Source organism: Stenella coeruleoalba, assembly GCF_951394435.1.
Source record: "Stenella coeruleoalba genome assembly, chromosome: 10".
In the NCBI taxonomy this organism is placed as follows: domain Eukaryota; kingdom Metazoa; phylum Chordata; class Mammalia; order Artiodactyla; family Delphinidae; genus Stenella; species Stenella coeruleoalba.
In genome coordinates this window covers 35,063,721-35,078,913 of record NC_137156.1, presented here as the reverse complement: position 1 = coordinate 35,078,913, position 15,193 = coordinate 35,063,721, and the positions used below count along the sequence as shown (strand labels likewise).

Here is a 15,193-nt window from a genome sequence, read left to right as displayed (position 1 = left end):
TGTTAAATTTAAAAACCATCCTGAGTTTGCTTTAGTCAGATGCCAATGGAACTTGTCCTTAGAAAATAATACGAGGAAAAGACCACCCTATTGATATTTATCCCAGGTAATCAGTTTTATCGTAAAAGCAGCTTCACGTTTGAAAGAGATTTTAAAACGTCAGGCTTTGCTCCTTCGAACGCGCCGCCCTGCCCTCCTTCCGCCCCTCCGCCCCCGGAATCCAGAGCAAGCGCAAAAGCTTTGAAAACAGGTGGGCGGGGCCCCAAGGAAGCCCGCACTGATTGGTTGGCGGGAGGGACCCGTCAGGGCCGTCGTTGCGGATTGGCTACTACGCGAAGAAACGCTGTTAACAGGTCGTTCGGCGAAAAATTTCGCCGCTGCCGTCGCCGCTATGGCGACGGGTAAGGGGGTGGCGACGCCGCCTCTGTGGCCAGTAGAGGCCCGGCTGGCGGCGCTGCTTCCAGACCTGCTGGTCTTCAGAAAGCCCCGGGGATCGGAACACGAGCTTGCCACGGCCCAGGGCGTCCTCCTTGGCGTCCACGTGACGGGTGAGGGCGAGGGGAGGTGCGTCGCTCTCCCGACCTGCCGGAGGGGCGGCCGTTGGGCCACAGCTGGTAGAGTCCGCGGCGGTTACGGGCCTGGCCCCGGGGCGAGCTAAAGGCACGGTTTCATTGCACTTTCGCCGCTGCCGCCGCCGGAACCTGAGGGTCATTTTCCGAGCAGGAGGACGCCTTTTCGGACGACCTGTCGTAGCCCTGGAGTTCACTTCAGCGATGATGAAATTGAGACTCAGAAAGGGGAAAGGGCTTTTTCGGGGCCATATGTCAGGCTTTGGACCCAAGTTTTTCCCCAGTCCCGAGCATTTTCCAATAAGCATTCTGCTTCATCCAATGATTTTGTTTAGTTATTTCCTTCTTTGGGCCCATAAGTAGGTGCCCGCCGTTGTTCTAGGAGTTGAGACCTAGCAGCTACTTTGAGAGTCGTTCCTTTAACAGGTATTTGTGGAGTTTATGTGTCACGGATATGAAGATGAGTGATTCGGGTGCCTGTCCTCGGAGGAGCTCACCATATGAGTTCTCCACAAAGCTTTCATCCATTCTCCTTGTCAGTGGTTTCTCTATCCCTCACGTGGGTGGGGAGAGGGGAACCCTACAGGTTCCCTTGGCCAGGGAGCCTTAAGAGAGTATGATGGGAAAGCAGTAGTAGCTGGATTCCAATGAAAAGGGCACTTGTGGGTGAATCTTCACCATCTGCAGCTTCTAGAAACATGGGGAAGGTAGCCCTCTGGACTCCCAGAGGCAGCAGCAGCCAGCCTGGCCCTGAGTACTTGCTAAGTAACACCACGTTAAAGGATAATGAAATTACTCATCTTGAAGAGATCTGCTTCTGTTCCACTGGCCTGATGTGTGGAGGGAATAGAGCCTAAAAGTTTAGGATTTGCAGCTAACATAGTAATTTTTTCTTTGTTGGTCAGGGTTTACAGCATTAATGGACAGGTTCAGCCTGAGCTGCAAGTCGGAACGTGACATGGACACATTGGCCCACATCTTCAGTTATTACATTAGTGACATCGTGGAGCGTGAGTGACCGTTGTAGGGGAGCAAGGAGGTGTGGTGATGGGCTCTTGAGGGTTTGTAGCAGAAGGGGGCTCGGGGGCACTTTAAAACATACTAAAGTGACATCCCTTTAGTGTCACTCATCCTTTATTTCTTCAGGTTGCCTCTGACGAGCTAGATCTTTGCCTGTATCTGCCATTCTACGCAGTCGCACATCCTGTTGACTCGGTGTTCAGAAAGGGGGAAAATGCTGATTTTTACTTTGCATGTTTGTGTTTTATTTCAAAATAAAGTATTCCTCAGGTTGTGTCTTCTAACAGTAATATAATGTGCCTCGTGTGTATATCAGATATAATTTACAGAACACCTTCCCATTGTATTACTGCATTTTGATCCTGTGAAGTAGGACTGAGTTTTATTTTCTGCCATGTATCAATACTAAGCTGTGGATATTTGCCTAATCTGAGGAGAAAAAAGAAAACCTTTTCATTTGTACAGTAAACATGTTTTGAGTACCTACTCTGTGACATAACAGTGTAATAGGTGCAGGGAGTGCAAAAACCCATTCTTCGAGGAGTTTTCAGTCTAGTTAGGTCTACCTAACAGAAATTACTCTGGCCCTATACCCTTTAGTACTAATATAACATTCCCTTCATGTACTGACAGTATCCTGTTGAGTTATGTCCATCATTCTGAGATTCACCAGAATGATTACTTTGTGGCATCTTCTTTAGCCACATAAAGTGGCTATGTGACTCACCCCTTACCCCTGAGGAACAAGTATAAAAAATATTTTGGGAATTGCCTGACGTTCCTGTGGTTAGGACTCTGCGCTTCCAATGCCGGGGCCGGGGTTTAATCCCTGGGCCAGGGTTCAAACTAAGATCCTGTAAGCCAAACGGCACTGCCAAAACTTTTTTTTTAATTTAAAAATAAAAAGTCTTTCAATTGATCAAGTTTAGATGAAAGAAATAGAAATTATGTATCATGTGTGTATGATACATAATCATGTGTATGATAACACCAGGAGTCGCTGGGTACTAGAAATACATGGAAAAATAAGAAAGACACAGTGTCTGCCCTCATGGAGATTGTATTATTGTGATCTGATGGAGGGTAGGTGGTAAGAATGAAAGCTGGAAGAGGCATTTGGAGCAGCTGTGGAGAGATGATGGAAATTTCATCTAGGTTAGTGATTCTCAACCTTGGCAGGACATTAGATAACCACTCAGGAAGCTTTTAAAAATCCTGAGGTCTAGGCTTCACCCTAGTTAAATCAGAATGTCTTGGGTTTCCCCCAGGAATAAGGATGTTTAAAGTTTCATAGGTGATTTCAGTGTGCAGTAAAAGTTGAAACCATTGGTCTAGATACATGCTATGAAGGGAGCTATATAGAGATGAATTGATTTGAAATATATTTTGCAGTTCAGCAGACAGGATTTTCTAATGTGTTGGATTTCAGTGGGAAGTGGTGAGGAAAGGGACCCTCAAGTTTTTTGCCTTTCATAACTGAATTTATGGTGATGTCACTTATCAAGATGGGAAAGATGGCTTTGAGAGAAAATCAAGGGTTCTGTTTTAAGTATATTGAGTTTAAGATGTTAATAAGTCAGTCAACTGGAGAAATGAAGTTAGTGGGTATGATTGAGCCTGGAGCTCAGAGAATAGATCTGTTAGAGATGAAAAGTGAATTGATGGCATAAAGAGGTTACTTAAAGAACTGATTGAGTCCACGTGGAGAGAGTGTGAATGAAGAAAAAGAACCTAAGACTGAGGAACTCCAGGGGAAGATTAGGAAGAAAGAACCTACAAAAGAGACTATAAAGCAGCCAGTCAGGTAGGATTCTGTGGTATTCCTGAAGCCAAAGGGGAGATAGTGTCTCTAGAAGAAGAGGGCCATTCTAGCTGGGTTGAAAATGAAAAGTGTCAAAAATAGTGATGTCTGAAAAACACTGAATTTAGCAAAATGAATGCTGTGTTGATTTTGATCATTTTAGTGAAGTGGTGGAAATGGAAGTCAGATTGGAATAAACTGAGAAGAGAATGGTAGAGGGAAAAAAATAAGCATGAATTTGATAGGAGGAGAAACTTGTATATCGCCAGCTCTTTTGAGAATTGTTTTGCTGGGAATGTAACAAAAATTGAGCTAGTAACTAGAGAAGAAGGCAGAGTCAAGACTAGGTGGGTTAATTTTGATGTGTTTTGTTTTCTTTTTTAAAAAAAAAGATATTAATGGGAATGATGGAGTAGAGAGAAGATAAGGAAAGGAGTGAAGTTCTTGGGAGGGTGAGAGGGACTAAGATGCAGAGCACCAATAGGGGGATGGCTTTGAAGATAACAGGAGGACTTCTCTTCCATTTTAGAGAAGATGGATAAAGGAACAGACAGATTTGAGGAGAAGCTAGGGGAAAGGAAGAAGGAGTCTAAGCCTTGGAGTGAATAAATTGACCAGAAAAGATATGAGGAAAAACTCTGTAGGCCATTCTTTTCATCATATATTATTCTGCCATGATCTGGCATGTCTCTGATTTCGACTCATTTTCCTCTCTCTCCCTTACTTGATTTCAGATGTGCTCTGTTTTGGAGGGGATATCCTAAATATCACAGGTATTTTTCTTTTTTTCCTGAATATTTAAAGCACTGTAAGCAAGGAAGCCTATAGGTGGAATTTGGCATGTTTGTTTATTCAGCATTGTTTGATTATTTAGTATGTGCTGGGCCCTGGGGAAACACAGATGAGGAAGACACAGTCTCTGCCTCACATGATCTCCCAGTCTAATGGAAAAGCCTTGTCCATATTAAGCTCCCACGTACTTTACATTTTGTTCACATTGAATGACAGGAAAATAAGTGCCTATAAAGCATTCATGAGAAAACTAATGAGAAACTTGGTCATTAATAGCAGAAGCTAAGTAGGGAAGAAGTCTAGCTTGTTTCCTATCTGGAAAACTCTTAGGATTCTTAACAGCTATATGCCATAGAGTTGGCCTGTCTTTTCATTTAAACTTAAACAAACCACTTAAAATCTTAAAATTCAACTTGAATGTAAACCTACACTTCGTGAACCTCTTAGATCTGTTAGTATACTGATGGAGAGAAGAGTACCAAAAATAGCCCTAGGTTTTAGGAACATTTCAGCTTCTACTTAGTCATGTTTTTATATGCTGAATAGTTTTAAGGATCTAAGGCCGTATTGTAACCTAGTATGATGTATAGGGCCAAGAAACCTTGTCTGACACCTTGCATGATATCTTCTGCATTATTGGGGGCTTTGCTCTGGCAAGTGAATCCAGATGTTTGATCTCTGTCAGCCTATCTTGTGTCTCTACAGGGAATGTGCTCCTGGCACTCTGGACAGTGGAACAGGATCAACTGAGTGACATCATTACCCTGGTGGCAAAATGCAGTCTGGAGATACAGGAGAAATTTGGGATCTACCATACCAGAGAAGGCCAGGACCTGCAGCTAAAGATAGGTATTAGCTACCAAAAGAGTGATCAGTTGGAAAACAAAACAAAACAAAACAAAACAGTATAAACAATTCAAAAGATAAATGACAACCTGGAAAAAAATATTTGCAACTTATATCACATAGACAACAGGTGAATTTTCCTAACGTAGAAAAAACACCTAGAAATCAAGAAAAGACTAACATTCTAACAGAAAAGTGAGCAAAGAACATGAATAAATAACACATAAACAAAGAAATCATCCCTTGTAACTTGGGAAAAACTGGTCAACTTCATAATAAGAAAAATGCCAATTGAAAGTACCAATTGAGATCATTTCTTACCTAGAGCTATGGAAAAATTCAGATGCTGAACACACTGTTAATAAGGTTGTGAGGAATAAGCCTTCTCACACAGTGCTGGTGGGAGTCAACAGTGGTACAACTTCCCTGGAGGGTGATTCAGTAATCTCTACCAAGATTACAAATGCATTTTTTCTTCAACCCAGCAATCAACATTTATCCTTCAACCCCAACGTTTATCCTATAGGTATACCTGAGTATTTATAAACTATCATATGTATAAGACTATTGATTGCAATATAGATTGTGATAAAAGGTTGAAAATTATCTATAGGAGACTGGTTAAATAAACAATAATAGGTCTACCCAATGAGATTCTCTGCCACTTTACAAAAAGTTGTTTTGATATAGCAATATCTCCAAAATATAGATGAGAAAAACCAAGATGCAGAGCACTGTGTTTAGTATGCTACCTTTTGAGTAAGGAGGAAAAATAAGAATTTTTCTTATTTGTTTATATTTGTATAAAGAAACACTGGAAAGATATGTAAGAAACTAATAAAAGTTACCTGTTGGGGGAAAATAGTGTAGATAGGTATATAGGTGGAATCAAGACTTTTCAATGTATATCCTTTATATAGTTTGGTTTTTTAATTATGTTACTGTATTACATTATCAAAAATATAATGCCATAGAAATTTAAAAGCTGTACACAGAGGCCATAGTTTCAACAGGGTCAGGATTGAAGGCGAAGCTCTATACGAAAAACTGCTTCACAGGAGTCCAGAAACCTCAAGGGGTTTCTGAAGTTAGGGCAAAAGTTGGCTCCAGCTATTCATTTGTATTTTGAGGAACAGAAGTGAAGAATCATATTGTGAGTTATATGGCATCTCTCCTATCCTACCATCTTTTTTTTGTTCTGGTTTTTGTTTTATTGATAGGTAATTCATAATTGATACTGTACATAGACATATTTATATACTTTTGAAACCATCACCACAATCAAGATAACGAACATATTCAACACTCACTAAAGTTTCCTGTGCCCCTTTATAAACTCTCCATCCCACTACTCCCCTCCCCATCCCCAAGCAACCACAGATCTTTCTATCATTGCTTTTTTTTTTTTTGGCCAGCTTGCGGGATCTTAGTTCTCTGACTAGGGTTATTTGTACACTTTTTGATCTACAATAGGATTATTGTCAATTTTTGGCTATTACAAATAAGGCTGCTATGAACATCTGTATACAAGTCTTTGTGTAGACTTATGCATTTATTTCTCTTGGTTAAATACCTAGGAGTGAAAGGGCTGAGTCATAACGGTAGATGCATGTTTAACTTTTTGAGAAATTGCTTATCTTTTTTCCAAAGTGGTTGTACCATTTTACATTTCCACCAGCAGTGTGTAAAGGTCCCACTTTCTCCATGTCCTAGTCAACATTTATTATTGTCTGTTTGTAGAACTTCCTTTGACGTTTCTCATAGTGTGGGTTTGCAGGAGATGGGTTAGTTTAGCTTTTGTGTGTCTGAAAAAAACCTTTATTTCACCTCTGGTTTTGAAAGGTATTTTCCCTGGGTATAGAATTCTAGATTGACAGGAATTTTTTCCTCTTACATGAAAGCTGTTGTTCTGCTGTCTTCTAGCCTGCAGTATGTCCAACAGGAAATCTGCTTTCATCTATATTTTTGTTTCCTTGTATATAATGTCACTCCCCTTCCACCCCAGCTGCTTTTTGATTTGGTTTTAGGTAATCGGATTGTGATGTACCTTGGTACAGTTTTCTTCATTTTTCTTCTACTTGGGACTCATTGAGATTCTTGTATCTCTAGGTTTCTAGTTTTTATAAAATTTAGAAAATGTTCTGCCATTATTTCTTCAAATAATTTTTTCTCTCTTCCTCCTCCTCTGTGTAGTTACACACATATTAAGCTGCTTGAAATTGTCCCACGACTCACTGATGCTGTGTTCATTGTTTTTCTATCTTTTTTCTCCCTGTGTTTCATTTCGGATGGTTTCTGTTGCTATGTTTTAAAGATTACAGATCTTTTATTTTGAAAAGTCTAATTTGCCTTTGATCTAATATATTTTCTTGTGTATTTTTGTAGTGTATTTTTCATCTCAGGCCTTGTGGTTTTCATCCATATGAAGATACCATATCCTCCATGTCCCTGCTTGTTTAGTATCTCTCTAGTTCTTGAATATATGGAATATAGTTATAACTTTTAATGTCCTGTCTGCTAATTCTTTCGTCTATGTTATTCTACATTGGGCTTGATTGATTGATTTTTCTTCTCATTGTGGGTATATTTTCCTTTTTCTTGGCATACCTGGTAATTTCTGGCGGGTGCCAGGTGTGAATTTAACCTTGTTGAGTGCTGGATTTTTAAATATTTCTGTAAATATTCTTGAACTTAGTTCTGAGATGTGGTTAGCTTAATAGGTTTTGCTTTCAAATTTTGTTGGATAGGACCAGAGCAGTGTTTAGTCCAGAGCTAGTTTTGCCCAATTGTTGAGGCAGACCACTTCGAGTACTGTACCTAATGTCCTGTGAAGTATGAAGTTTAATACTCTGGCTAGTGGAAATGGGAACTATTCCCAGCCCTGTGTGATACTAAGATTGTTCCCTCTAATCTTTTCCGGGGGCTCTTTCCCTAGCCTCAGGTTGTTTCCTCACACTGATGCACTTAAAGACCTGAGGGGGACTCAGTTCTCTGGAGTTCTGTGCCGTTTTCTCTCTACACACTCTCCTCTCCAGCACTCACAGTGCCCTGTGAGCTCTAGCTAGCTTGGCCTTCTCAGACTCCTACCTCTGTCTCCTCAACTCAGGGAGTCCTCCGGGCTGCACCTGGGCTCGCCCTCCCTGAGATGTGTACTGGAAACTCTCTCTAGGCGGTGAGCTGGGGTACCAGAGGGTTTGCCTTGTTTCTCATCTCTCAAGCATACTGTCCTTAATTACCTAATGTCCAATATCTTGAAAACTGTTGTTTCTGTTGTTTCGTGTATTTTTCCAGTTCCTTGGTTGTTCCAGGCATTAAAGTAAATTCACTGCCTGTTGCTGCACATTGGCCAAAAGTATATGTCTCTGCCATTCTTTTAAAACTGCTTTTTCCCTTCTTTTTAGTGTGGATTGGGTGACTTACCTAAGGGCATACTTCTCCTGGTTATAGTAATTTCTTCCCTGGCAAGCAAACCCATTTTTCAGCTGTTATTAGCAGTAAGAAATCCCCCAGGACAAGAAAAACAGGAGGCAGAAATAAAGGGTATGGCGAAGCCCGTGTGTGGTAAAGTACTGATTGTCTACTCACTGAGCCCTGGTTACATGTGAGGAGAGCTGGTGTGGTCATGGTGGCAGCAGCTTCTGAGCATAATCATTTGGTCTCTGCCATCAGGACCTAGCTGTCCATTAGAAGAGCAATTTAGAGACAAAACTCTTGGATGCCTAGGATCCAAGAGTTTCTTCCCTCATACAACTCAGGCTTGTCTGAATGTCTGTCTCTAGGTGTGTTTAAGACAGAAGGAAATCTGGGGCAAGGTATTCTTTTTGAGGGGGAGCTCACCTAATATTTCTGCAACTGTGGGTAATAACGAGATACGGCGTGATGCATAAAGCAGTGTGAGGATTCCAGACCCCAACCTTTGCGTAGTTTTCCAGCTGAGTTTGTCTATTCACCACTTGTCTCCTTTTCTCTGGATAGGTCTGTCTGCAGGTCGGATTTCCCAGGTTATTGTTGGAGACGAGCAGCGACAGTACCTCTTGGTGATTGGGCGTGATGTAGATGGTGTCCAGTTAGCTCAGCGGTTGGCTCAGGCAAATGAGATTGTCTTGTCCTGGAACTGCTGGAAGCTCTGTGAGCAGTACATGTTTGAAGTGGAAATCATGAGGGAGGATGAAGCTGTGAAGGTAGGAGGTTGGTCACATCCATTGAACGTCCTGAAAAGGCCTTCCTACTGCATAGGGCAGTGCTCTGGTGGTGCTCAACACCAGACCAGACCAACCACTGGAACTTTATTTTGGAGGGAGGTGAGGGATCTTCTCCCAGGAGGACAGACGAGGCAGAATAGTAAGGCTAAAAAGATAAGTGATAAACAAGGGAGATGGCATCCTTAGCCCCTCTATTAAGGAACCAAAGGTAATCCAGTTGGTGGGTGGGCATAGAATTGAGCAGTTTCCTTTCTATAGTTAAGAGATATGCGGATCATTGACCCATTTGATTTTGATGAGCATTTTTACAAGTGCCTCGATTACCTGCCACATTACCGGACAAGTGCTGGTAAGTTATTTTGTCCTTTATTATACCCATGCCCAAAATTTCAAAGATTAATTTTCCACATGGCTGGAGACATTTTGTTTGCTTTCCTTCTCTCAGACATTCTAAGAGCTGCCCTGGAGTTGGATCCAGACTCTGCACTTGAGCAAACCCTGCGGAAGCACATAATGAAAAACCTTTTGAAGAAGGTTATTTCCTAGCTCTTGAGTCATTGTGTGTAGACTGTGTGTGTGTTTGTGTAAACAAGTGTACATGTACAAATGTGACAACCATTTGATTGATCCAGTTCATCTCCCGCTTCCCATTGTAATACCAGCAGATTTTCCCATCTGCACCAGTTACTGTGATGACATGTCCTATAAGTTTAGATTTCTCAGTCCTAGAAAATAGAAACCATATTTGATTTTTGTTTGTTTGTCCCTCTAGAAACTAGTACACTGTAAACAGGGTATAGAGTATGTGCTTGGTAATTAAGTGTTGACTGATTGTTTGTATGTGAATCCCTTAGTAAGTGATATAATGACTAATAGAACTGGACATATCAAACTGTGTCTTAGAGAGGAAATATAAAAGCTTGGCAAATTTCATCAGTGAATTAGGTTTAAAGTCAAACGATTTTAACTCCAAGTGCACTGGTTGTATATCTTCTATACCTCTTGAACCTGAATTTTAAGTTTTTTGTCTGGCATCTATAAGTCATTTTCTCATATTTACCATGGAATATAGAATTTAAATGCCTAAACATGATACTAAAAGTTGAAGTTACAGTCAAGGTAACTCACTGTGTCTTTGTAGATTGATGAAGGCCAACCTATGGAGTATATATCCGAATTCCGTACTGTGACTATGGTTTTGGTCAGCCTAGAATTCCACAAGACAGCATGGATGTTGCATTTGTGTCATCTTATCCAGGAGGCTGCCTTATACATCTCCACAGTGATAGAGAAAGGGGGTGGCCAGCTGAGCCGGATCTTTATGTCTGAGACAGTAAGTACAAGGGAACTTGACATATCAACATTAAAGGTGAGTGAGGAATAATAGTCTTAAGACAATTATAATAGTCTTATGTTATTATTATAACGTCTTATGTTATCTCTCACATAACACAGGCATAAGTCAGACTCTCTGCTTCTTATTTTGTAATAAGCTATGTTACATTAAAACTTCAAGTAATAATATTTAAGGAACGGGATGTTCTAGGTAGTTTAATTTTCAGGGTAACTGAGTGTTATCTTCCATATCTTTTTTATTCTCTTCTTGTTGAAAAATCCTTATGAAAGCATGAAGAATGTTTTTCTGGCTCTATTAGTAAAGTAAGTATAATCAGATCCTTCTGAGGTAATTTAGGAGCTTGAAAAAGAGCAGTATCATACTTGACATTATAGGTAAACAAAATATAGGCAGATGGACTTAGCTGAAGGTAGACACTAGAAATTGAATTTTTGAAAAGTTCTTAACATCGATTTTTCTTACGTTTTAGATTTCAGTTCTTTAAATAGTTAAATCAAGATTTTTTTTCTTTTTTTTTAAAATGTCCATGTTGATGTGGCCTAGAACGTCCATTTCATGAATCTTATAGAATCCTCCATTCCTAATAGAAAACCAGCCAGGAAGGGGTCTGGCTTCATTTAGGGAAGTTGGTTCAGTTGAGGCGAGCCATATTTCTTTCCCAGGTCAATTTCCCTTTTCTTTCTTTGTCACCTATCTCAGAGCTGCATGTTCCTCTGTGTTTTCGGCCTTCCTGGGGATAAGAAGCCAGATGAGTGTGCACATGCCCTGGAGAGCTCCTTCAGCATATTCAGCTTCTGCTGGGAGAATCTTGCTGAGACCAAGTGAGGAGGAAGGTGGGGCAGAGAGGAGCTTCTCAGGCCCAGGGGGCTTTTCAGGCAGGGTAGGAAGCAGTAACAAGTAGCAGGGGTTGAGGGCGTCCAGAGTCTGCCTGTAGGGGTGGGAACATGCTGAGGGAAGTCAGAAAACAAGATATATTAAGAAATTACTAGGTACAGAACTATGTACTAGATACCCAGGGGAAATGGATATAAGTTTCTGTCCAGTGGGGTGGGAGAGGGGGAAGTATAGAATACGCATAGCAAGATTCAAGCAACAAGCAAACATATAAATTAATATGCACATAATACATCTGTATGTGAAGAGACGGCTGCCTGTCTATGGGGAGGGTAGGCGTGGGAAGAGATGTTGTGGGACAGTTGCCTAGATAGGAAGGGACCACAGCTGGTTAGTGCTCCCCTTGGCTTTCACTCTTGGTCTTTCCCAGTCCTGTTGATTTTTTTGGAATTCACACTGAACTGATCTCCTGCCTCCATATTCACCCCACCCTCCCACCTACAAAAGCCTAGCCCTAATGAAGTTATAGAAAATTCCATTTTCTGTAGTGCAACTATGACATGATTTGGTTGGAATTTTTCAAATGCCCTTTTTTCTTTTTTCACTAGAAAACTATGAGGAAAGCATGTACATGAACAGATTTGAAAAATGCTCATTCCTCATGTCAACACTGAGTCAAAGATTTGTTTGCTTGCCATACTTATTCAAGATGAATACAAATTATATCACATATTTACATAATGCTTTAACATTTTTAGAATACTTTAGTATATGCTACCAGTGTGAACAGTTATTTGTATCTGTTACACATGAGGAAACTAAGACCACAGAAGAGTAGTTAGTAGCATACTGTAGCAAAGCTGGTAATGAAACCCAGAACTTCTGTCCTCAAATCCTGTGTTATTTTCATTACCTCACAGCTGCCTCTTTTAAAATACAAATATTCCCCAAAAGGGATAGCATATATTACTATTGTGATACCATTGTAGAGGCATACTCATAGGACATTAGTACTGAAAAGGAACTTAGAGATTATCTGATCCAACTCCTTATTTTATAGATAATAAAGATGCTACAGTTGCTTCATAGATACTCAAACTCTTAGTCCAAAGCAGATACGTGGTGGCACTTCTTTCAGGCTCAGTGAGATCTGCAGATACTCCTACAGCCTACTTTCCAGTCGTATCTCCAGTGTGAGTGTGGCTAAGCCATTCCTTTCAGTGCTGGTCTATTCTGTTTTCAAATTTTGCCTTGACCTCTGGTCTTCAAGAGTCCTGCTGTTAGCCCTTACTCCTGAATAAGATAGTCATTTCTTGGTCATTAGAGGCTATCTTACAGTGCCTTTAAGGATGCCTTCTGTGACTCTTAGACCATAACTTGGTCTTTTTTAGTTGAGAATATAGTAGATGTTAGGCACTAGATAGGATCTTAAGAGTTCATCTCATTTGGCCTCCTTAACTTAAGGAAAGTAAGATCCAGAGGTTACGTTGGAAAGCCAAATAGTTTGACAGTGTTAGATCCTAAAAGCTAGTTTCCAGGTCAGTGTTTTTTTCCTTGAAGATAATGACTAATTTAGTAATTTCCCGAAGTGTGTTTGGTAGAACATTAGTCCCTTAAAAAATCCTGAAAAAAATATTTTCATGGCCAAATATGTTTGGGAATTGATGCAACTATATTTCCTTCTTAAAGATTCACAATATACATTAACATCAAAGTTTCTGAGCAGTCTTACAGTAAAGAAATTTGTTATATTTGGTTTTATTCAACATTTCCCAAATTTACTTGATCACCAAACACCAAGACCTGTAAACACCCAGAAGAATGAATGTTCTAAGGAGCATATTTTGGGAAATGCTGCACTAACCAGATGCTGAAGCTTGCCTTCTTCACCTGTAATTCAAGTTTAGAGACAGAGTCTCAGAGGTGCCTGTGTGGCGTCGGTAGCAGATACTGTTGCATCAGCCTCACCCAGACCCAAAACCACATCCATGTCTCCTTTCTCAATGACCCTGTTCACCTTGGGTCATCTTCTAAGTTCCTCTTTCTAGTCTAGGAAATAACCTTCAGTTTTCAGTTCATTCACAGAAGAAAGATGATTCCCTGTGTCCAGTGATTGATCAGGCTTTTCTGGTTTGTGACTATTTCTCCAGGATATTTTTGAGACCCAGGGAGTGCAGTCTCCATATCTCATCATAACAGTTTGGCAGCACCAGAACTACTTTACATATATGAGTAAATAATATATATTTCCTCAATGAAGAACCCTTTTTAAAATATTTTTTGGAAAGGATAGAACATGGACCACCAGGAAGAGCAAGGGGGAATTATAAAGTACAACAGAAAGAAATAAGAAATAACCAAGTGGAAAAAAGTATTACTTGTTTCATTATCTTAGTCTTGCTAACAGCTGAGTTTCTGGCATGCATAAATGCATTCATTCAACAAGCATTCATTGAATAAGCCTCAAGCCAGGCACTGTGCTAGGTGTGGTGGACATAAAGAGAAATAAGACACTACCTCCTCAGCTCTGTAAACAACTAATTTTAATACAGTGAAACTTAAATGTAGGAATAAAACACCATAGGAGCTACAAAAAAGTGCTATGGGAAGAAATAGTTCTCCCCAGAGGTACTAGAGAAGTCTTGACTATAGAGATGATTTTTTAGCCAGTTGTGAAGGAAAGGCGCTCAGCAGGTGGAGAAAGTGGGGAAGAGTATTTTAGACAAGGAAACATTGTGAAACATTAGCAGATTTTCAGTCATTCTTGGGGTGGTATCAGGACCAACTGCCTAGTTCTTGTCTTGAGTGTCTCTGATTCACCCTGGGCAGTGGGCCCAGTGAGTGAATATAAGAGTCCTCAATCCTGTCCTTAGAGGAAGACAGGAAAATTTGGATGGTCTGGGAGACGTCAGTGTTAGGATTGCTGCCACTTTTTGTGCTCTCCGTGAACAACTGAAAGTCGTTCATTTGTAAATTTAACTTGAAATTAATTATGCTTCATTGCACCTTCTCTCTCCAGATGTATATCTTGTTACCTGTCACATGAAATTTTCACGTCAGTCAAGTAAATCTGCTTATTCTGTTATGCATGAATTGTTCATTGCCACCTTTGAGCCTTTGCCTCACCTGGAATAGTATATGCCCTTTTTAAAAATAATTTATATTTCTAGTGCTTTTCCATCCATGGCCTAGGTAGGACCACTTTTCCTTCCGCCTCTTCCTATTTCAAACACCTTCTGTGTTCTAGCCATCTTGAACTACTTAGTTTTGCACAAATACACCAGGATTGCTAAAGCCTGTGCCTTTTCCCACTGGACAAAATGCTGTTGCCTCACTTTGGCAGTACTCCAGGTTTCAAGGTCTGATCATATGTCCTCTCCTTTATGAATACTTTATTTCTAATCTCCAGTATCAGTTAATGCATCCCTTTCTTTGCTCTGTTAATTGTTGTATTGATCTCTAATATGTAGTATTTTCTTGCTAACTTATGAATATATCTCTTCTCCTCCCTCAATCTCCACCACCAGCCCAGACTGAACTTCTCCAGGACAGGGTATTATAAACATCTAGCCCAGTACTTGGTACTGTACATGCTTCTCAGAGCTTATTAAGTGAGTGAATGTATGCATGTGTGAATGGATGAATGAAAAAATATTACTCCTTTTAAAAAATTTATTTCAAAGACTAATTTGCTTCAGCAAGCCTTCCATCAGCAGCCTGACATTCTGAGTATTCCTTTACTCTCACACTCTGGCATTATTTGATCCATTAA

At 40.4% G+C, this 15,193-nt stretch overlaps 1 protein-coding gene across 14 annotated transcripts in view; it reads left to right on the top strand.

Moving 5' to 3' along the window:
• The first annotated feature begins 332 nt into the window (after nucleotides 1-332).
• The window catches only part of LOC307192486 (adenylate cyclase type 10-like), a 73,164-nt gene continuing 58,303 nt past the window's right edge, over nucleotides 333-15,193 (top strand). For 10 of the 14 annotated variants that reach the window (XM_079933415.1, XM_079933408.1, XM_079933412.1 and 7 more), the window contains exons 1-8: nucleotides 333-548; nucleotides 1,475-1,579; nucleotides 4,125-4,163; nucleotides 4,888-5,031; nucleotides 9,004-9,209; nucleotides 9,489-9,764; nucleotides 10,372-10,563; nucleotides 11,287-11,408. In XM_079933415.1, the coding sequence (XP_079789541.1) occupies nucleotides 392-548; nucleotides 1,475-1,579; nucleotides 4,125-4,163; nucleotides 4,888-5,031; nucleotides 9,004-9,209; nucleotides 9,489-9,764; nucleotides 10,372-10,563; nucleotides 11,287-11,408 (1,241 nt within the window). In that variant the 5' untranslated portion in view covers nucleotides 333-391. Of the gene's footprint in view, nucleotides 565-1,474; nucleotides 1,580-4,124; nucleotides 4,164-4,887; nucleotides 5,032-9,003; nucleotides 9,210-9,488; nucleotides 9,765-10,371; nucleotides 10,564-11,286; nucleotides 11,409-15,193 lie in introns of all 14 variants that reach the window. The other 4 variants (XM_079933411.1, XM_079933413.1, XM_079933407.1 and 1 more) reach the window with 3 other exon arrangements.